This window comes from Rattus norvegicus, chromosome 2 (genome assembly GCF_021556685.1).
Source record: "Rattus norvegicus strain SHRSP/BbbUtx chromosome 2, alternate assembly SHRSP_T2T, whole genome shotgun sequence".
Lineage (NCBI taxonomy): Eukaryota > Metazoa > Chordata > Mammalia > Rodentia > Muridae > Rattus > Rattus norvegicus.
In genome coordinates, this window is record NC_141535.1 from 25,203,639 (window position 1) to 25,228,241 (window position 24,603).

General features: G+C 43.3%; 1 protein-coding gene across 10 annotated transcripts in view; it reads right to left on the minus strand.

Annotated features, from left to right (window-relative positions):
• The window catches only part of Msh3 (mutS homolog 3), a 141,295-nt gene that overhangs the window by 76,427 nt on the left and 40,265 nt on the right, over nt 1–24,603 (minus strand). For all 10 annotated transcript variants that reach the window (XR_015667100.1, XR_015667099.1, XR_015667104.1 and 7 more), the window contains 4 exon segments: nt 12,866–12,978; nt 9,912–10,026; nt 2,915–2,999; nt 1,790–1,899 (listed from right to left, as the gene is read on the minus strand). Coding sequence is in view for 7 of the 10 variants with exons in the window: in XM_087629906.1 (XP_087486032.1) it covers nt 1,790–1,899; nt 2,915–2,999; nt 9,912–10,026; nt 12,866–12,978 (423 nt within the window). In the remaining 3 variants the exon portion in view is untranslated.

The window sequence follows — 24,603 nt, forward strand, 5'->3', positions numbered from 1 at the left end:
ACCTGAACTCAGTTTCCAGCATGTGTGACACTGGGCTAACAATAAAACTTCAGCTCTAGGGGATATGCTGATTCCATATCCTTTTCTGACCTGTTCACACATGCACTTACACACATGCACATGCACACACGTAAATAAAAATAAAACATAAATCATCCAGAGAGATGAAGCACACACATAAAGACCCTCACCTCACACCTGTTAGCGATCCAAAGTTCACGCAATCTGTACAATTACTACTTTATAACTGAACAGCCCTGAGGGAGACGTGTGACTGCTTCAAGGCTGAGTGCACTGAGACAGGCAGGCTCCAATGGACTAACTCACTGAGGAAAACAGGAGATATCTAGCTCTGCTCTCCACAGATGCAACTGAGTGTGTGTGCGGTCAGTCCCACAGGGAAGGATTCAGGACAGTGGATGGTGCCTGCTCAGGGCAATACTGGGTGTAAAGCAGCATTACTGCTATGGGCTATCAGACAGCAAGCGGCTTTCTAACACTCCTGGGGCCTGTGGTATTGTTTCAAGGACTCAGCAGACAGCACTTTTGAATATGGAATGCTGATACGTAGTAAGAGCCTAATAAGTAAGCATATCCACCAGTAGACAATAACTGGACACTGCATGGGCCAGGCACAGCTCTAAGTAGATGTTCCCACATTTACCTTTGTCTCCATCAGCTGGGGAGCCTACAAACTGCAGCTCCCCAGTCACAGCACACATCACATCATGATCTGTGGGACTAGACAGAAACCCCAGGATGAAGATCCCTGCCCATTCTGACGTGCACACACAGGGACACACTTTCGGGGACACGAGATTCACATGAGATTTATGTTCCTTCCCACAAGGACCTTCACACCTGATAACTCTCCTTTCAGAAATACTTGGACTTCAGCAGTCAAACTGTCCCTGCTTCAGCTCAGGCCATCGACCCTGGTCCATGGCTGTGAGACTTTACCAGCAATGCCATGCAGTGTCCTTGTACAGCAAGGCTGGCTCTGATGCCAGCATCACTAGGCTTAGAAAAGCTAAATTAACTCTCCCTGCTGCCAGCCTCTGAGTCTCACCTTCAGCATCCTCAACAGAAGACCTGACAGTTCCTCTCCCTTCTCTCACTACTTCCTTACATTGGTGCTACCAAGCCAAGTAGGTACCCTCTACCCCAACAATGCCCACAACTAGATACCCTCTACCCCAACAATGCCCATAACTAGATACCCTCTACCCCAACAATGCCCACAACTAGATACCCTCTACCCCAACAATGCCCACAACTAGATACTCTCTACCCCAACAATGCCCACAACTAGATATTCTCTACCCCAACAATGCCCACAACTAGATACTCTCTACCCCAACAATGCCCACAACTAGATATTCTCTACCCCAACAATGCCCACAACTAGATACCCTCTACCCCAACAATGCCCACAACTAGATACCCTCTACCCCAACAATGCCCACAACTAGATACCCTCTACCCCAACAATGCCCACAACAACTAGATAACCTCTACCCCAACAATGCCCACAGCCTCCGATCAGGCCTGATCTTGACTGGTGTGGGGGATGGGTTGGCTCTGTGTGCTATTAGATAGTCCACTGTCAGTTATAAAATACAATTTGCTCCATTTACTGTGATCTTATTAGCCATGAATATTAGTTTTGAAGAAGCTAATATACTTTTAATTTTATAATTTAATATCCACAGTTTAAACACACACACACACACACACACACACACACACACACACACACACACACACACACACAAAGAATTCCTTTTACCTTAATTTAAGCAATGGTTGGGTAACCCATTTTTTTAACTTCCTTCTCCCAAATGAGGTTTTAGTGTGGTCTAAAACCCAAAGCAAACTTCCTCTGGTCTTCATATCAGTCTGAAAAAGATCAGATAACATGTTTTATGATTGAAATTATATATTTCAATCAGGACAGTATTGCATTTCTGTTGCTGTTAAGTGTCCTAATTAGTCGACCTATCCTACCTTTTCTCAGTGTAGTGATGAACTGAGGGTTTTTTCAAGTCAGGCAACTGTTCCACCACTGAGCTCCATCCTCAGGCCTGATTTAAACATTGCGAATGACTAAATAACGTGTTTCTCCTAAGAGCTGCTCATCTACTGTGTGAAGAAAGAAAAGACCTTCCCATGCACCCAAGGTAAAATGTCGATATATTCAATGTATACAAAAGAGACCTTGTAGTTTCATTAACTGAATAAACTATCCTGAAGCCTCTGTTGAAAGAGAGACGAGGCCTCTGGTAGGCTGCCAAGGTAAGCAAAGGACATTAGTTCTCAGCCTTTGTCTCTATCGGGACTCACGTCTGATCTGGAAGGAGTGGTGACACACAGCTTAATTACAGGTGACTTTTGCCTTAGGAACTGGATTTGAGATCTGCCTGAGATGGGACAGGAACAGTGTAGGAAAAACACTTACCAACCAGATAAAGACAGTCACTTCTTATTAAGTTTGAACGAACACACGTTCTAAGATATATTTGATATGGAAACAACAGGATGCTATGCCCTTCAGTTATTAAAAAAAAAAAAAACAGCTACCAGGTGGTGGTGGCACATGCCTTTAAACCCAGCACTTGCAAGGCAGGCAGGTGGATCTCTGTAAATTCAAGGCTAGCCTGGTCTACAGAGCAAGTTCCAGGGCTGCCAGGATTATACAGAGAAAACCTGTCTCAAACAACCAAAACCAACCAACCAACTAAACAAACAAGCCAGTAGCCTACAGACTGCCCACCCCAAGCAGTGCTACCCTCCTCAGTAATACCCAGGGGACAGACGCAGGACTCCTGAGAGCAGCCTGCTGACTCACTCCAGCTTCCCTTTTATTAGCTTACTGCACATCACTTGACTCAGCTAGCCCTTGTGTCAGCCTGACCTGATTCTGTAGGATTTCCAGATTCCTTAGCGTTGTTCCATTGATTCTCATGAATTCCATTCCACTTGACAGCTGTTTAAAATTCCTGAAAAAAGATGAAATTTAATAAAACTACAGGTGAGCACATCTATCTTAAAAAATTAGAGACTAGAAATAATCCAATAATATTATGATAGTGGGTCTCTTGAAGGGACCTCTTTGCCTCTAGAAGATTCCCCCAACCAAGGCCAAGAGTCCTGAAAAAGAAAAATAGCTTACCACATACTAGGATCATTGTGACCTATGACAGATTTATTCTGCTTTTCCCAGGGTGATAACCTATTAATCATCAGAGGGTGACAACCCTAAAAGCCGACAGCACATGTATGTAGCCTTTCTGCCCTACTCATAGCTGTTAATTTTCTCGACATACAGTAGTCTGGATTGCAACTGCACCATCCTTAATGAATCTAAGTTCCTGGAAGGCAAGGATTACAGGTTCAAGCACCACACTCATCTTCTCACATGAAGGTGTGCTCCACAGTGTGTAGCAAACCACAGGTGCTTAATGAATGGCTACCACCTTCCTAAAAGTCAGTGGCTTTAGGTTTGAGTCAGAAGGTCCTAAAGGTGCCTATGAAGCACTAAGCACAGTCATGAAGTACGAAATCACATTCACAGGAAGAGTCGACCATGTAGTGTCTGACTGTATAGCTAACAGGCGTTTACACAGATTCATAGTCAAAGATGGAAATCAGAGGAGCTGGCAACTCAGGCCTGGCAACCTATAAACAAGAGACATATTCTGCTCACAGTTCTGGGGCCTGGAAGCTAAAGATTGAGGAGCCAAAAAAATCTAGTCTGTCTGCAAGGGCCTATTCCTCATAGGTAGTGCTATTGGTGGGTTCAACAGCCTTTTACAAAGGCACTAAATGGCCTCATCACCTCCTGAGAGCCTCGCCTGTCAAATAGCACCACACTGATGAGGAAGAAACTGATAGCTTGACTCTGAGGTTATGTAGTTGGTATGAGAAAAACTATGAAAGAAGCCATAGTGTAGCCTCCCCATGTTGAGCGTCACTCAACACAAAGTGAAGGAAATAATTTTATACCGGGGGTGGGAGGGCATGAAAATGTGCCCATGATTCAGAAATATTCCTCAGCTGCCCATGAGCAGTATAATAATCCCATGAGCCCAAAGTCTACACCTTAAGAAGGATATTTAAGTTAGAAGTGTAGAAGCAGCCTCTGGTCTACCAGTTAGCCTGCTACTAGCGAACAGTAAAATGCTGCTCCAACCGTCTGACACACATGGGAACCACTTAAATAAAGTGTTGTCAGAAAATAAAACAGTCAAGAACTGGAAACTTGTAGAGCTTTCTGAGTGCCTACCTGTTGAGAAGTATCTATGAACGTGGCAGAATTTGGTCTGGACCAACATACTACCTTGAACATGGAATCAGAAAGGAGATCTAGAGATGCTATCTGCATATAACTCTTGGAGGCTTTTAATACCAACAGAATGGAAAAAGAAGCCAGTAGGTGAACCGGCAGATCGGCAGCGTTCACTCACAATCCCAGACCTTCACTGAGGTCCTGTACCCTTGAGTCACAGGAGCCCAAGCCCTGCTTGATGCATCAAGTTAAAATGCAGTTTTGGTTGTTTGGTTGGGCATGGGCTTCTTGTCACTGTTTTTCCTTATATCCTAACTGAACAAGAAATCTACATTTGAAATTGGACGCAGTAAAGAGATGTTTCTTTAAGCTGACACCCCCCTGACTTAAATAAGATATCGGCCAGTCGGCAATCCTCAACTAGCCTGACTCCTAAAGGACATCAATTCTAAGCAGTGTTGAGCACTCGCTGGGCTCTGGGAATTTCCTGAATTTGGGGGTGGTAAAACTTTGGAGTAGGGTTTGCACTCTTCCTTCCAAATACAAAAGAATTTTCTTCTTGCCCCTGCCTGTTTCCATGGGGAATTCTCTACATTTTGAATAGAAGATTCTATCAGCTAGCATCCCTGGGTACTCAACTGTATATAGTATTTAATCACTAGTCTAAAATATTCAAGGATTCTGAATTATTTATAGTCATGGACGACGCCAAATTCTGTGTGCTTTGATATGAACCTCATAAGCAGTGCAAATCTGGACAGAAATCTTATGAATCATGTGGGGAAAGAATTCATTAATATTTCAGCAACAAAAATACACTGGATGTCCGCTGCTCTCAAGCTTTGTAAGAGAGGAAAATAACCCTGTCAAAGCTTGCCAAGGAAGGGTGAGGGACTTTATTACTTCTACTCTACTTTCCTTCACAACAGAAGAGTAAGATACACACAGTGGTTGAGCTGCAGAGAGAGCCTATTCAAACATTACTTTAAATTAGAGACGGAAATCAGAACCCTCTGCATGTGACACGTGAATGATCTCTGTTGGTTTTAGAGCAAATCGATTCACTGTTTATCTAACTTCCGGACAGTTAATAAGTGGTGAATTTTCTGTTGCCCAGTAGAATAACACCTCAGTATCATTGTACTTTCACTCCTACTAGATTCATTATTATGTAGACAACTAACTCTAACACTCTCTTGAGGCCAGCAATAAACCTATTAAAGAGTAGAATAAAGGCATACACCCAGCTCCAGAGACCCCTATCAGGATCAAGGGGAAGTCCACAGAGTGGGGGGAAAAACCATTCCCAACTATACATTAGACAGGATGTTCCAAGAACTCGAATACAAGTATCAAGGAATCAAACAACCCAATCTAAGGGGTAGGTGTTACATGTAAACAGAGCTCTCAAAGGAAGAGAAGGGGGTGGGGCAAGAAACACCTTTCAGCCTCTCCTTAGAGCTCACACCTTTCATCCCAGCACTCAGGAGGCAGGGACAGGAGGATCTCTGAGTTTCAGCTCATGATTACAGATAAAGTGCTTAACAATACAAGTTAAAACAAATACTTTGAGATTTTATCATGCCCCAGTCAGAAGGCTAAGATTACAAAAACAAATGACAATAGGTGCTGGAGGTGATGTGGGAGAATCCCATGGCACTGCAGGAGAGAGCGCAGACTGCTTCAGCCACTATGGAAATCCGTGTGGACTTTGATACACTCCGCAGTGAGTTTGTAGATCACTAGGGAGCTGATTACAATGGTACTGTCTCCCAGTCCTTGAACCTGGAATGTTTTTCACTTTATTTGGGCACTCTTTAATTCCTTTCACCAATATCCAGTTTTCAGAATATAGACTTGAAGTTCTAAGCAAATAAATCTCAACAGGAGCTACCAGAAAAGGAAACAAATGCATTTCCAACAGTAAAAAAGCCAATTCCTTCAGAATTTCGATATTTATTAGTTCATTTAATTCTGTCATAACTGCATAACTGTGTTGGACAGCTGTGCATTATGGTGAGAAAGCACCTGTCTATGAGAGGGAAAGGTTAAAATTGGCTCACGGTTTCAGAGGCATCAGTCACACAGGTCCATGGCATTCGGGTCTGCACCCAGAGGGGATAGCATGACCAGGAAGCAATGGCAGAGACAGCAAGGAGCCAGGAGCCCAGAATCCTCTTCTGGGCACAACCTTGGTCATCTGCCTCCACTGAGCCTTTGGGGACATTCAGAATCCACACTACAGTAATTACTATCTAGCATCAGTCTCTGTACACTGCTATGCTGTCCTGTCTTGGTCTAGAACAAACCTACTTAAATTCTTAAAACAATTTTGTAACTTCAAAAATTATATTATTTATCAAGACCCCATTTCATCTATGATTATAAACAGTTGCTAATACAGTGTATTTTCTTTGTACCACCTAAAACTGCTGAACGTACATGGTGACTTTTCAGTGCATACAGATCAAGGTCTCTAGGGTACACACAGCAACGTCTGTGAATGCCTTTGCTAAACAATGCAATTTTCAATTTACTTTTTCTCTGAAAGCACAGCTCTTAAACATAACATTCTCAAGTTCAGCAATGTAAGATTGTAAAGAGACACAACTGGATTTTATGCCAGGAGAGTATCTGTTTTCCTTAGGCAACTCTCCTTTTCCAGAGCATCAGATATGTAGAATTACACTTTCAGGATTACCTTCAGAGGGAAGTTACATGCCTCCTATGGAAAAACAGTACCAGTTTGGTCACCATCTTTATGTATGAATATTGGTTCCTAATGGCATTTCAGCAGTTTTGAGTCAAGTGTCTGTTGAGTTAAGCAATGTCTCTCCTTCTCTTTAATACTGTCTGTTTATAGAATGTTGTTGGGGTGACGCAAGAAAAGGCCTGTTACTTTGAAGCTCTTTATATCCTTCTTGTCTTTGAATCTATAGAATCACTGGAAAGGCAAACAATTTGAAGTACACTAAGTCAATACCAGAACTAGCTCCCTGACCATTTTACAAAGGAACCTCCAAGTATTACAGAGAAAATGTCACACACTACCACCATAAATATACAAAGAAAAAGCTTAGTGTCACTCAATTTAATCAAAAGATTCACCCTTACGGAACTTAAAAGAAAGCTTTTCAAACTTTAACACACAGAGAATGTTAGTGTTTTATGACTAGGAGCTGTTCTTCTAACGAAATGAGAGGGAAGGACCCTTCATCTACTCCTAAACACAGCATAGCCTGCTTTAAAACATTTGTGTGCCTCATTCCCAGGCACCCTGCTGTGCAAAAAGGACAGTAGGTGCCCTGCACCCATTCTCCAAGAGACCAAACCAACAGCCACAAGTGGATCTCTCCTCTCCTCTCCTCTCCTCTCCTCTCCTCTCCTCTCCTCTCCTCTCCTCTCCTCTCCTCTCCTCTCCTCTCCTTTCCCTCCCCTCCTCCCTCCCTTCCTTCCTCCCTTCCTTTTCTTTCCAGGGTCTCTCTATATTGTTCTGGCTGTCCTGGAACTCAGAGATCCACTTGCCTCTGCCTCCCAAGTGCTGGGATTAAAGGCGTGCACCATCACCCAACTATCTTTTTTTAATACGCCTGTCTTTGGAGCTTAAAGTAGAACTCAATGAGATATAATTCTAGGCTTCAAAGCTTTCTAACAGTAAAACCTTCCAGCCGCATTCAAACATGCAGTGGTTAATCTTAATTGTCGACCTGACTGGACTGAGAAGTACTTAGGCACCTGTGAGGGGATCTGCAATGGTACTTGCAAAGCTGGCTCGGGAAGGCTCTGGCCTAGTGACCTGGATGTGTTAACCCCTGTGTGTGTTCACAATGGCATGCATTAGGTACACAGGGAGAAGGTGGGTTGCCGGGAGTCTTACATCACTCATTCCGGCCCCTTCTACACTCCCTCCAGTGCCTCCCAGTGCCATGACATGAACTGCTCCACCACACCCTCCCCACTGTGACAGACTGACAACTCTGTTGTCAAGGTAACCTTTCTTCCTGTACGTTGTTCTTGCAGGTATGTCAGGCACAGTGATGAAGTCGCTGCTGCATGTATGTAGAGTAATCTAGTACACTGATTTAAAACCATATCAAATACAAGCCACTCTACTGCTTCCTTGGCCATGCCATGTTTTCCTTCCTTGTCCAAGTGGGACAGGGGGTCACTGTTCTGAAACTGTCCATCATTCCTGTGCATTTCTCACTACTTTCCCCAAATATGTTCTATCCTGTCGTATTATGTTCTAGCAGTTTTGAACTTTATATAAAAACCTGCAGTTCCTTTGCTCAGCCCGATCTCTGGCTTGATAGACTGTCAATAAAGATTTTAATGCTGACCACACAGGTCATTTTCATGGCTACACATTACCCTATAAAAGTGACACAGTACTTTACTGTTGGTGGGCATTTATTTAAGTGGCTTAAATACGATAAAACTGTTTCCAGACAATTGATGGCCTATTTTATTAAAACACACACTAAAATACAAAAATTCCCACAGAACCTGATTTTCTTCCGCTCTCCTAGTAAGCCTGATAACACAGACCAGATGATGGCCTTTCACTGAGCTAGCTCCTGCCTGTTCATGGCCTCTGCAGAATGGAAGGGGTTCACTCATGCAGGATCTGTAACAGGAAGACTCTTGACAGAGCCAACAAGGTGGTGAAGGAGGAATACAGAGAGGCAAGAGAATTGTCCACTGCCTTCCCCTGCACCTTGGTTATTAAGGTGGCATTTTCCTATAATGGCAACTATTAGGTCTGAAACGATCTCCAACTCAGTGGTCTGTGAAATCACAGAAACCAAAAATAAGAAAATGTGCAGCTTTTTAATTTTTTTGTCTTTTCTCCTTTTCATGTGCATGCACGTGTGCTGCAAGTGTTACATGTATGTGGGTCCATACGTGCATGCAGTTAAGTGAGCACATGTGTGTGGAAGCCCAAGATTGGTGTCGGGAATCTTCCTAGGTCCCTTTTCCACCGTACCCTTTGAGGCAGAGTCTCAGTGGAACCCAGAGCTCTCTGTTGTGGCTGGCCTCACTTGCCAGCAGGGGGGCTGACGTGCCCACCCAGCACGAAGAGCAGATCTAAGACTCGGAACTCCTGGTTCAATTACCTGAGTGGCAAGTGCTTGAACTCTGAGGTGTATCCCAGCCTCTCAAAAGGGTGGAAATTCCTGCATCCTTTGTAACACTCGTTCTTAATCAGGTTGTAAGAAATACAGTTCTCTAGTGAGACTGATGTAACATTTATCTACAACAAACACAGCTTGGCAGTTTAGTTAATGGTTACTTTTATGATTCTAGCAACAGTACCAACAGTTCACCCTTGTACCCTAATGTAAGCCTCTGACTTTATATAAGCCCTACTGTGATGGTTTGAATGAAAAGGGACCCAAAGGCTCATATATTTGATGCTCAGTCTCAGGAAGTGGAAACATTTGAGGATTTGAAGGATAGAAGGTGTGGCCTTGTTAGAGGAATTACTTCACTGGGGTGGGCTTTGAAGTTTCAGAAATATTTTAAATTATTAAAATTTAAAACATTATTAAATTATTATATTTTAAAATGTTCTGACTAGAATGCTCCTCCAGTCTTTTAGAGCTTTTGTAGCATTACTTACTCGGGTTTGGACAGCACCTTGTCCAAGTTAAATTCCTTGAGGTACCGTATTATGGCAGCCAGGGCGCAGATCACAGGCTTCTCCAAGTGAATGACACCAGACAGGCTCTGAGAGCCTAAAAACAGAACAACAGCCTCAATGGTATTACTGCTAAAAAGACATGGTTAAGTAAAATTCATCTATAAAAGTTATCATTTCTCTCCTTTTCATGTGCGTGCATCATTTTTTACTGGACTGAATCATTTTTAAAAAGTTTTTCAAATCAGAAAAATATTAAATACTTTCACTATAAATACTGTAAACCATATATCAAAGATGTGTATGCAAGAAAGTGAATTGACAACATTTAAAAATAGTAAGAAAAAAAATGATAGTCAACCTAAACAAACATCCACAGGACAAGGATGAGATAAACGTTAGCAAATCCAGATGGTGGTGAGCCTACTTTGAAAGAGTGACTGACAGCTGTGTCAGCTAACGGGAAGGCTGTCCACAGCACACTGCTGCAGGCTTGACAGAGCAGTGTGCGGCTGCCCTCACCCTGCTCTGAGTACATTACAGCAGCTTTCTGTCCAGTCACCTGATCTGTCCTGTTCCATCCAGTCTCCTGCTCTGTCCTGCACACTGGCAGGTATTCATGATGCAGCCAAAGAATTCTTTTCAATGTGGATACGAGATGATTAGACAAATTGTCCAACGCCCTCCAAAGGAGCCATCTTCCATCTCCTCCACTGATAAGTTCGTTCCTCGTGTTCTTCCTCAGGTACCCTGCACAGACTCCTGCTACCCCTTTCCTAACACAGTGTTGTGCCCTGTAAGCTTACATCACAGCTGCTCTGTGGGGAATACTACTGCTCCCAACTCCTTCTCTGTGCACATCTCTGTCGAATGCCATCTTCTTAGCACGGCTTCGATTCTCTACCTTAATCTCTGCTTACTGTTATCACCGCCTAATGAACTAACTGTGAATGTCACACAGACACAGGCAGGTTCACTCAAAAGACAACCCTTAAGGATGATGCCAAACGGTCAACGACCACCCCTGGATAGCCGAGTGACCAGGGCAGAAACATCTTCATTTTTCTTTATACACAACCATTGCTTGACATTTTTTTTACAGACAATAAAAAGGATTACAAACTGCCCTCTGTCTATCAGTAATGCTTCATTACTTAACTAAAACTGGTCATAAACCTAGGGCAGTAGCTCTTAACCTGTGGGTCTCAGCATCTTAGGGGGCTGAACAACCCTTCCCGGGGTTGCCTAAGACCATCAGAAAACAGGTGTTTATATATGATTCATAACAACAGCAAGACTACAGTTATAATGGGAACGAATATAATTTCATGGTTGGGTCACCACTACATGAGGAGCTGTTTTAAGGGTCACAGCATCAGGAAGGGTATAAAAACTGAAGAACAGCCCTTCTCCTCCAACTGAGCACTCATTTTTACTTCCTAGTTCTGTTTCCCTGGAAACTGCAGAAGTGGGGACAGCACTGTCTCCAGGAGGAACTAAGCATACTCAGACCCAGAGTGCTGACCTTCCCTGAGGGTGCTGGCCTTCCCTGAGGGTGCTGGCCTTCCCTGAGGGCCTGACCTTCCCTGAGGGCCCTGACCTTCTCTGAGGGCCCTGACTGACCTTCCCTGAGGGCCCTGACTGACCTTCCCTGAGGGCCCTGACTGACCTTCCCTGAGGGCCCTGACCTTCCCTGAGGGCCCTAACCTTCCCTGAGGGCCCTGACTGACCTTCCCTGAGGGCCCTGACCTTCCCTGAGGGCCCTGACTCTCACACTCTGGCCAGTTCCTTCAGAGACTGTATTGAAGGATTCCTGAAGAGCACAGAACCCCTAAACCAGGATAACCCATTCGCACAGATGAGACTCTGTCCCCTCAAATATAGTCTGTCACCTAGGGAAAGAAGACTTAAGCCCCACAGAAGCCATGGACTTCCCTAAAGGCTGCTGTGAGCACGGCTCACACTAAGAGGACACAGGCTCAGTAGGCCACTTTCCATCCCATAACCTTTAGTTAATCTGAGACCCAGAAATAATTGTGAGGTCTTAGGATGTGTTTAACTGAGCAAAAGATGAACCCCTGATGCTACGCCATGCTGCTTTCAGAAGCAGGATGCAGTCTCTGACGTGTTCATTAAATGGGATTTAAATGGCATGTGAAACCAGACAAGGATGCTTGGATGACAGGAAATGACAGGAAGGCTGGGCAGGAGCTGGGGAAAGGGCTGATGGCAAGTGCTCTGCAGCACTGGCACGGAGAGAAGACAGGTTTGTCTTGAGAGACCAGGAAGTGCCTTCTCACCTTGCCAATAGCAACTGATGCTGGCAGAACCTGGACTGACAGGAGTAAGAGTGCACACACCTCACGCCCTACTGTGAGAGGCCAATGTGAATGTTTAAATGAGTAATGTTTACCACACTAGTGAATCTGCTCACTAATGTGCTGGCATTATAATTCAGGTAACCAACCTTCTAAAATGCTAGACCCTGTCAGAATTTATCAAACATTCTATTAAGCAATGACGTAAGCTGTCTGTACCTTCACTGAGAAGCATTCGTAAGCCAGCAGGAGAGAGAACTGTCAGAGAGAGAAGACTTTACAGTGATGCTCTCATGCTGCTAGTGTTTCCTTCTTGTGGCTGTGTGTTCCTGTTCTCTTCTGCTGTGACAGGGTTTTGCCCACTATACCCGGTTAGGCTAACACTAGAAATCCCCCTGCCTCAGCCTTCTCAGTGCTGGGTGAGCAGACATGTGGCAAGCAGGCCCAGCTCCCGTGGTATTCCACAGGAGCCCATGAACAGGAGTTCTGCCCTTGGATGCTCCCACAGATTTCTACTCGCTTCCTACTTGTCAGTAAACTGAAAGCCACGCTCACGCCTTTATCCACATCTGGTATCAGTGCAGCTGAAGACATGGGTAACATGAATAAAATACTTACCCTGGGTGTCAACTGTCTCTCTGGCATAGAACTCCATAACTGTCTGGAAAGCATGGCTGTATTCAAAGTGAGTATTATTCATCCTTTCTACTCGAATTCTGTCATCCCCAACACTACAAAGAGAAAACGTGAAATCTGAAGAGAGTCCCCATTACCTTGAATTACCTATATTAAGGTGTCTGTCTTGACTAACAACAACAAAAAGCAGACTCATTTCTTACTGTCTTCAGCACAGTTGAGAGCAGACTGAGCTCTCATCTCGTAAGGTAGCTCAGCTGTTACTTTTATCTACTAGCATTTTAAAGCACCTAGCACACTGTGACAACTTCATACTGAATATCAAAAAGAACCCACTGAAACGAGAAGCAACCTAAGTATAAATATTAAAGGAGAAAAAATATTAAAGCATTTTAATGTGGCCACATGGGTTGTTTAGAAATTATAGCAAACAAAACATTTGAAGAGTTCATTCGTGGAGGGGGCAGCATCTCTGCCTTGTGACATTTTATGAAGCCTAGTTTCATCCCAGTCATAGTCAAGTATATAGTCTACTCTCCTCAGGTTAGTTCTTGCTCTTAAATAATTATGTAACCCTTTAAAATACGAATAAAAGTTTTTATAGATAAACAAAATCCCACCTTCCATGCTGGATGGTACATTTCCCTTTCCCTGACTGTCACCTCCTCACTCCCATCTTCTCTCATCATTGGATGTCTGCTCACAACCCACAGCCCAGACAGACCTCTCCAGTGCTGACTGCTTATCAAATCAGACACAAACACATACCACACACTAACATAATCTATTCTTCACTGTATTAGATGACTCTATATCCCAACTTATTTCCCTGCATAGTATTTCTTTGAAATTTCTGTGTAATGCCTTGTCTATAACTTGTTCTTTGGAAGAGTGGGAAATGTGTCACAGCCTGTGAGTGCTGCAGTTTATTCAACTTTTCCCCATTGCTTGATGTGCACCCAGCATTAACAGTTCATTGCATGCTACATTCAAACACTTTTATTTCAAAATAATAAAATATCAGATGCAGCTGTTGTCCCAGTCACATTTATCTAGCGCCTGAGGATGAAAACACAGTCATGGACTCAGTGTGCTCTTAGGCTTGGCAGCATGGTGTGTGGAACATGCTTCCAACTTCTGAGTGCTGTCTTCCTAATCTGCACAGTTTGCTTTGGGGCACAATGCTATAGTTTAAGATTTAAAAGGCATAATTTACTTATTTGCAAATCAATCTAAGTAGTCCATTAAATCTCATATGTTCTACTAAGATTGATACTTGTTTTACAAATATGATTTTCTTAAATTTATTTTTGTAGATGGCATGAGGTTAGAAACACATTTGACTCTCCATATAACTTAACAATCAGATATGATCATAGAGCACTCCATCTTGACCTAGCATTCATGACACTCCCTCACTACCTATTTCACATCCTTCTAGGTGTGACCCAGTGTCAATTCCCTCCACTGAAGACCTTCTCTTTTCTGAGGAGAAGTGAGGTGGGAGGGGTCCAGGGGAAAGAGGAGAGAGGGGAGATATTAGTGGGGAAGAGGAGAGGAGGGAGGGAAAACTGCAGTCAAGATGTAATATATGAGAGAAGTTGAAATAAAAAGAAAAAAACAAATATGAAAAATTAGTTTACTGCACTGATCTCTCTGTTCATCTGTATCTTACACTACAGGGTCTCTATTTCTGTGCTGCACTGTCTGGGAAGCCAAGAGACTGCAACTTGCTCTCCAAAAGCTGTCTATTTTCTGATGATCCTTATAAGTTTCCAGTTCACCTTACCTAGTTTCACAAAAACCTTTCCTGAGATTTTGACTAGATGTATAATAACTGATTTAGAAAGAAATGTTACCTTAGTAGGAATGTTCCCTGTGTAAGGTGGTGCTTTCTATTTATATCTTCCACATTCAACAATAACATGTGTGATAATACAGAAGATTCACTCCATATCCAAATCCCACTTGGAGAGAGCAGGTCTCCCAGGAGCGCTCTCGCTCCTGAGACCCCACTTTCGCTCCACTAACTGTCCAAAAAGGGACCCGCCAGGAGCATACAAGGAACCACCAAGCAGCTGGGGACAGAATCCTTCCAGTCTCCATCTGTGCCCCATAGCTACGGCTGTCACAGCCCTCCATACCCAAATCCTGCCAAGAGAAAGCTGATCCTAGAAGTACTCTCAAGTCCTAAGGTCACAGGCTCACAGGCCCACAGTAGGGACAATCTCCAGTCAGAGGCAGCAAGACCAACTAACATCAGAGATAACCAGATGGTGAGAGGAAAGTGCAAGAACATAGGAACAGAAACCAAGGCTACTTGGCATCATCAGAACCCAGTTCTCCTACCACAGCAAGTCCTGGATACCACAACACACAGAAAAAGCAAGACTTGAATTTAATATTACATCTCATGATGATGATAGAGGACTTTAAGAAGGACATGAATAACTCCCTTAAAGAAAAACAGGACAACACAAGTAGAAGCCATTAAAGAGGAAAAACAAAAATCTCTTAAATTACAGGAAAATACAACCAAACAGGTGAAGGAATTGAACAAAACCATCCAGGATCTAAAAATGGAAATAGAAACAGTAAGAAAATCACAAAGGGAGACAACCCTGGAGACAGAAAATCTAGGAAAGAGATCAGGAGTCATAGACGCAATCGTCACTAACAGAATACAAGAGATAGAAGAAAGAATCTCAGGGGCAGAAGAAATCATAGAAAATATTGACACAATAGTCAAAGAAAATTCAAAATATAAAAAGCTCCTAACCCACAACATCCGGGAAATCCAAGACACAATGAGAAGACCAAACCTAAGGATAATAGGTATAGAAGAAAGCCAAGATTCCCAACTGAAAGGGCCAGTAAATATCTTCAACACAATTATAGAAGAAAACTTCCTAACCTAAAGAAAGAGATGCCCATGAACAAACAAGAGGCCTACAGAACTCCAAAGAGATTGGACCAGAAAAGAAAATCCTCCAATCACATAATAGTCAAAACACCAAATACGCAAAACAAAGAAAGAATATTAAAAGCAGTAAGGGAAAAAGGTCAAATGACATAAAAAGGCAGACCTATCAGAATTACACAAGACTTCTCACCAGAGACTATGAAAGCCAGAAGATCCTGGGCAGACCCTAAGAGAACACAAATGCCAGCTCAGGCTACTATATCCAGCAAAACTCTCAATTAACATAGATGGAGAAACCAAGATATTCCATGACAAAACCAAAACCAAATTTACACAATAACTTGCCACAAATCCAGCCCTACAAAAGATAATAGATGGAAAACTCCAACACAAGGAGGGAAACTACACCCTAAAAAAAACAAAAACAAAAACAAAAAAAAATAAAAAAAAAACAAAGTAATCTTCTTTCAACAAACTTGAAAGATACCCACAAAAACATAATTTCATTTCTAACAACAAAAATAACAGAAAGCAATAATCACTAGTTCTTAACATCTCTTAACATCAAAGAACTCAATTCCTCAATAAAAAGGCATAGACTAACAGACTGGATATGGAAAGAGGACCCAGTATTTTGTTACATACAAGAAACGCACCTCAGTAACAAAGACAGACATTACCTCAAAGTAAAAGGCTGGAAAAATTTCTCGAAGCAAATGGTCCCAAGAATCAAGCTGGAGTAGCCATTCTAATATCTAACAGAGATGAGATTAGCTGAAATGCCCAACAAAGGAGAGATAGAACCTGTAGAGACCATGTCCAGAGGTTAGGCAAGGACCCTGGTTGGGAGATGGGGCCAACAACCCTTCTCAAAATTTTACCCCAGAATTGCTCCTATCTACAGGAAATACAGGGACAAAGAGTGGAGCAGAGACTGAAGGAAAGGCCATCTAGAGACTGCCCCACTTTGGGATCCATCCCATATGCAGCCACCAAACCCAGTCACTATTGCTGATGCCAAGAAGTGCTTGCGGACAGGAGCCAGATATGATGTCTCCTGAGAGGCTCTGCCAGAGCCTTCCTGATCCAGATGAGGATGCTTGCAGCCAACCATTGACCCCTATGGAGGAGTTAGAGGAAGAATGGAAGGAGCTGAAGGGGTTTGCAACCCCATAGGAAGAACAACAATATCAACCAACCAGAGCTCCCAGGGCCTAATCCACTAACCAAAGGGTACACATGGAGAGACCTATAGCTCCAGCTGCATATGTAGCAGAGGATGGCCTTGCCTGGCATCAATAGGAAGAAAAGTCCTTGGTTCTGTGAAGGCTCATTTCCCCAGTGTAGGGAAATGTCAGAGCAGGGAGATGAGGAGGCGGGAAGTGGGAGTAGAAGGAGCATCCTCATTCAAGCAGGGGCAGGAGTTAAGGGAGAGGGAAAAGCCGGGAAAGGAAATAACATTTGAAATGTAAATACATAAATACCCAATAAAAAAAATACAGGAGGTTCTACATTCCTTTGGCCCTACTCATTCCCAGTACATACATGTGGTATAGAGCCCAGCACCAGAAATTCTCACGCACACTGAAGCTAGATCCACTGATAGACACTTAAAGTCAGAATGGCTGACATGAGAGGCATGAGGCAGCAGAGAGGGATAGTGTCAGCTGCCCCAGCGCCTGCCTGGTACAGGAATCGGGTGATCCAAGGCTGACTAGGTGCTTATAAAGCCAGACCACACACAGCTGCACCACGACGCAATGGAGAGTGTACCTAAAACTTAAGGAAATTCTTGATATGGTCCCCTGCACCAAGCTACAGGAAACTCCTACTTGGCTACTTTTAATGACATTTCTCGTGACTGAAGAAAGCGCAAGGTCTGGTTTAAAAGTCCCATGGCGAAGGCCAATTAAACAGCAGCCTGATGCTCAGCTCACGATGCTGAGCAGATGAGGTAAGCCCTAGACAGAAGACTCACAACTGGGAAAGAGATAGCTCACTGACACTTCTGTGCTACTCACAAAAACAACCACAAAGACAAAGGTTCTTATGTGGACACATGGCATGCATCACTCAGGTTCTCAGTTTAGTTATCTCAAATGATGGACAACGACGCAACCCTCATAAATGGGGGTACAGAGAGGATGCCTCCCTTCAGTACACTGGTCGAAACAGACGACTTGCTTTACAAACTCAAGAAATCATTGTAATAATTTTGTTACTTTCCTTAATCAAAAATGCTACTGATCAATATTTGCTTAGAAAATAATCTTTTAAAACCTAACTTTGTAAAAAGTAAAATCATATACGCCATTTTTACATCTATTCAAATACTGCCATGAAAACAGAGAACAGACCAGCTGTATCAAAACCTACAAATGATACACTATAACTGCACAGTATCCTTAGGAATCCCAGATGAAAGCTAGTGAGATGAGCAGTAGTAAGATTCATGCACTGTCTGCAGCCATGAGGGAAGTAGAAAAACACCAAAGCATCTGGCACCACAGAGCAGCCACACTCACAGCAAACATAGCAAGAGGTGAGGAACTGAAGCACAAGACAGAGTGGGACAACCAGCTGACCACGAGCACACACAGACTACTGTAAGGTGTGGACAACTGACCACGAGCACACACAGACTACTGTAAGGTGTGGACAACTGACCACGAGCACACACAGTCTACTGTAAGGTGTGGACAACTGACACGAGCACACACTGTCTACTGTAAGGTGTGGACAACTGACACGAGCACACACTGTCTACTGTAAGGTGTGGACAACTGACACGAGCACACACAGACTGTAAGGTGTGGACAACTGACCACGAGCACACACAGTCTACTGTAAGGTGTGGACAACTGACCACGAGCACACACAGACTACTGTAAGGTGTGGACAACTGACCACGAGCACACACAGACTACTGTAAGGTGTGGACAACTGACCACGAGCACACACAGTCTACTGTAAGGTGTGGACAACTGACACGAGCACACACTGTCTACTGTAAGGTGTGGACAACTGACACGAGCACACACTGTCTACTGTAAGGTGTGGACAACTGACACGAGCACACACAGACTGTAAGGTGTGGACAACTGACCACGAGCACACACAGACTACTGTAAGGTGTGGACAACTGACCACGAGCACACACAGACTACTGTAAGGTGTGGACAACTGACCACGAGCACACACAGTCTACTGTAAGGTGTGGACAACTGACACGAGCACACACTGTCTACTGTAAGGTGTGGACAACTGACACGAGCACACACTGTCTACTGTAAGGTGTGGACCACTGACCACGAGCACACACAGACTGTAAGGTGTGGAAGGACCAGAAACCTCAAGACCTATAAACTGACAAAACTGACAAAGGACTCACAGGGGAGGGGTTATGTGTGTACATGTATGTATGTGCATGTGCCTGGACAGACTGAGTCAGCCTCATGTATCCTTCCTCAGGAGTGCTGCCCACACTGTTTCTGAGATGAGGTTTCTCATTGGCGTGGGCCTCCCCCACTAAGCTAAACTGATTGGCCAGCATGACTCAGGGTCCCTCCTGTCCCTGCCTCCCCAGTGCTGGGATAGCAAGTAAACACCATATTGAGCTTTTTAAGCCTGGGTTCTGGGGTCAACCTTGAATCCTCAGTTTACGAGTGGGTCATCTCCCCAGCCACCAAGGCGCTCCTTGGAAACAATCTCACACTGTAGATTTACTATCATTAACAGACTCCAAACTGAGCAGGCAAGAGACAGAGCAATAAGAGAGCTGCCATGGTTTTTACATAGTTAGAAATATGCAAATATTTATGCTATGCTAAAGTCACTAGGCTAAGTCAGACATGAAACCAAATGACTACACACTATACGATGCCCTGTCTGCAAAATTCTAGCCCAAAAAAACATAAAAAATTGCTCATTATTATAGGGCCAATGGCAGGGACAACTTCAAAGAGACTTGATGCATTTGACAGGATTCCACAGCTGGACTAGATGGATGACGCTGTGTGAGAGCAGGGACAGAAGCGCCACAGTTCACACTCTATATTTAAAATGCTTGAACCATGCTAGTTATGATGATACCTTATGATATAACAAACATGACTACTACTGTTATAGTTTGAATATGCTCGGCCCAGGGAGTGGCACTATTTGGAGGTATGTCCTTGTTGGAGTAGGTGTGTCACTATGGGTGTGGACTTTAAGACCCTTATCTTAGCTGCCTGGAACCCAGTATTCTGCTAGCAGCCTTCAAAACAAGAGGTGGAACTCTCAGCTCCTCCTGCACCATGCCTGCCTGGACGCTGCCATGCTTCCTGACTTGATGATAATGAACTGAACCTCTGAACCTGTGAGCCAGCCCCAGTTAAATGTTGTCCTTTCTAAGACTTGCCATGGCCAAGGTGTCTGTTCACTGCAGTAAAACCCTCACTAAGACAACTGTCGCATTAGAAAGGCTACTTTCATCTATCATCCTCTTCTAAGAGCTCAGGAAATGAATTTCATATAAAAACAACTAATACAAAAGAACCAAGGTCAATTTCTAGCCAAGTTATTTCAAGGACAAAAGCAGAATGACATTATAGATGATAACAGAATGTCAGAAAAAGAAAAAGTCTAATCTCCATAAAAGAAAACCTAGATCTTAATTTAAAAAATTCGTTACAAAAACAAGCTAACAGTGGTGAGTGTTGTTGTTGCTGTTGTTGTTGTTGTTATGTTGCTTGTATTGCTTTGTCTTGAGACAAGGTTTCACTATTGTTGCCCTGGCTCACCTGGTATTTGCTACATACCCCAGCTTGCCAAGAAACTACCACTTATCCTCCTGCTTCAGTTTCCCTAGTGCTGGGATAACAAGCTAGAAAAAAGAAGAAAAGAAATCCTCAGAAATACGCTGTCAGAACTCAGATAACCCTAACGAAAAGGAAAATAAGTAACCCCAGAGGGGAAAGGCCACAGAATAACACTAAGAAGAACAGGTCCCACAGATAATAACCTATGTAGAAAATGAAAACCAATAGCCAACTCAAAATGAAGGGAAAACAACTGTAAAAATACTGAAGGAGGAGAAGGAGGAGGAGGAAGAAAAGGAAGAGGAAGAGGAGAAGGAAGAGGAGGAGGAGAAGTAGGAGGAGGAGGAAGAAGAGGAGGAGGAAGAGGAGGAGGAGGAGGAGGAGGAGGGACTCAGGAAATAGGGCAGTTGGTCTAAACATATAAAAAGTGCTCCCAAGACACAATGCTGAAGCCCTACCTCCCAGAATGTAGTAGAAATGTAGAATCTGTTGGCATGGTCGAAGCATGCTTGCCCATGCTGCAATTCAGAGAATCAGGAGTACCAGGTCATCCTCAGCTACATGAAATTCTGTCTCAAACAACAAATGCACAAAAAGCCCATGCAACAGGCACCATCCAAACACCATGTCTCAGATTGTGGCCTAAACATCAGAAATGTTTAAATCCAGATGTTCATGGAAACACTCTAAAGAGTGAAACTAGTTCATCACCAGTTAAGTCAGGACTCAGTTCATCACTAGTAAGTTAAAACTCAGCTCAAAAGAAGGCAACTGCAGGCCTCCCGATAGGAAACAAATCCATTCACCTCCACGTGACTGTCATACACACTAACGTTTAATAGCTGCTAACTTAGACAATCAAGTTCAGACAACCACGTGACTAGAGACACCAGACTTAAGAATCGGGTGATGAGAATTTAATATGCATTTGCTCACAGAATCAAGCCTTGAAGATGCAACATGGCAAAGGCGCTTCCATGGGGGACATGGGAGCAACGCCTGATCCACCAAGGCAGAGAGATGTGAGGGAGGGAGGAGAGCCCACACTCCAAACACGTGTGGGGGACATGGGAGCAACGCCTGATCCACCAAGGCAGAGAGATGTGAGGGGAGGGAGGAGAGCCCACACTCCAAACACGTGTGGGAGACATGGGAGCAACGCCTGATCCACCAAGGCAGAGAGATGTGAGGGAGGGAGGAGAGCCCACGCTCCAAACACGTGTGGGGGACATGGGAGCAACGCCTGATCCACCAAGGCAGAGAGATGTGAGGGAGGGAGGAGAGCCCACACTCCAAACACGTGTGGGAGACATGAGAGAGCACAGGCAGCAAGGTCAGCTTTTTTCACAAATCCGAATTAGCGATGGTCATATCAGAGTTATTCCTCTGAAAATGTGAAATTAAGGCGATCAAGAACCCGACATTGTAATAACACAACTATTTACATAAGAATCCTCCACAAGGGGCAATACAGAGACAAAAGCAAGGGTGAAGACCACACATGGAAAGCAGTTAGCCCCAAATTAGAATTTGAAGTATTTTATATGTCCTATATGTGGTTTACTTGTTAAATATGCATGTGTCTTCTACAAAGACCTAGAAATAAGACTAATTCTGTGAATAAGAAACTTCCTGGAACATAGACTGTGTTTTTCAGGTATCTCTTCCCACTATAAACTACAGCTAATTGAAGAAGTGGTTAACGTCTGGAATAGGATAACAATAAGACAGGATGGTGGCCTAAAATATCTTGTTATGTATTTGCAAAAAAGCTAATAACAGAGTCATAGCAAATGACTCAGAGCCAACTTCAAGAGCTCTTATTACCTAATTAAGGGCCAATCTGAGCGTGAGGAAGAAGCCCACTGAGAAGCAACACAGTGAATTAAACAAACAAACTAGATACATTTAAAGCCAGGTGTCCGCTTTAAAAAGTGGATAGTTCATTGGCAGCTCATGTCCAGAAATACTCAGTTCCTACATAAAGACAATTATATGCCACCTAGTGGGAAATAAAACATATGAAGTCCTCTCACTCTTGCTCCAAAAGAATCCCCAAATAAAAGGACCTGGGTCTTATTAAGCAGTTCAATTCAACTACAAATCCAGAAAATACTGAGAAGCAAGTTTGACGTTATGACATAGCCATTGAGACCCAGGCTCTGGAAAACCCAGAAAATCAACTATGTTTCTTCAGCAAATAAAAGGGTATAGAGCAGGTGGAAGGGAATCTGTAGGTGGACAAGGCTTTTAAAATGAACCTAGCTGTAAGGATCAACAACAAGAAATACACGTAATAAAACTACAGGGAGATGGCAGCAAGGAAAGTTAGGGCCATGGTCACCCTGAGCTCTATGCTTGACCTTCTCTGGAAAGACTGTGGGGACTGATTACATGCTGACCTAGCTCACAGCTGCCCTCTTTACTGGTACTGTCTTGTTTTCTATATTTGAATCATATCTTAAGTTTTTTTTTTCAAATAAAACACATATACTTCCAATTTGACTGAACCTTTCTAAAATAACCCCCTTCAGAAGTCTTCTTATTACTGTATTCAGAATCCTTTCTCTCCTAACCACCAATATTCATCATCACTCAGAATTTAGAAGTACTGTAATATAAAACACTCAGCTCAACAGCAAGAAAACAGTAACCAGATTTCCTAAAATCAACCAAGAAGAGGTATTTCCTAACACCCAAAATACAAACGGCCAACAAGTGTATGGAAACATTCTTAGCATCACTAATCATCAGGGAAGTCAAAGTCAAAAATGTTTGACTTTTAACAAGTCAAAACCATAACACTAGATTTTTAAAAAAATATGTCGGTGGTGATGTACGAAAAGAGGTGCTGAACAAAGACAGTGGGGAAGTTCTGGTAGACACCATAGAGGACAGATGTTTTAGTTCAAAAACTAAAAACTAGAATTATGCTCTGATCTAGCAACCCCACTTCTGGGTGTATTCTCTAGGAAATGGAGTCTGTGTCTTAAAGTTATGTCTGCCCTTCCGAGTTCATGGTAGCACTACTCCCAACAGCGAACACACAGGATCAATCTGCATTTACCAACAGAAGAAGGAGAACATATCACAAAATATTAGCCAGATGAGGGAAAAGGGAAATTGTGTGATGAGTAAGAACATAGACAGACCTCTGAGTGCCATATAAGTGAACGGAGTCAGGCAGGAAGGCGAGCATTGCAAAGTCTCCATTACAGGAGCCATCTACAAAAGCTGAACTTAAAAAAAGCCAGGACTACACAGTGAATGTCAGAGGCCAGGCTGAACAAGGAGGTGACTGCTGAACAAGCACTGGTTCCACTTTGAAATGTGAACATGTTCTGAAGCTCTAACGTCCAACAGTGACCAGTTACATATCATCAAAGAGGTGCCGATGTGAAGTGATTGGTGTGGGAGTTTGTTGCAATCATTTCACAATGAATCAACACATCATGTTAAACATGATAAAGATACACTGTCTTCTGTCAAACACATCAGTAGACTGGAAGAAAGACAGAGAGACAGTACCAATTTGGAAACACTCCTTCTTTAACAGCTGCACTAGTTTATACACAGATGTTGAAGTGAATCTGTCAACAGGAAACGAAGAAGGCTAAGTGGCCATAAATAAAAGTGATGACAGAATCTAAAACCTCCAGGGCACTCAGGTGGACCGAGGGAAATTAAATAGATTATGTATAGACCAGGCTTATGCTAATTGAGCCTAGAGAAGGGAACTGAGCAAACACATCAAGGGTTAATATGAGTCAGGCACACAGAGACTGGAGGTGGCCTCAGCCCTGAATGATCGCAGGGTGGAGCTGTGTTCAGAATATTGTTTAAGAAGTGGCTTCAGCATAACAAATAGTTGAGGACATAGTAGCTCCCTTTATGCATGGACAAAACGTGGCAAGACCCATAGTGGATGCCTGACACTGAGGACAGCATTAGACCCTTTAATAAAGCAAGACATAAAATTACCAGTGACCCACCAG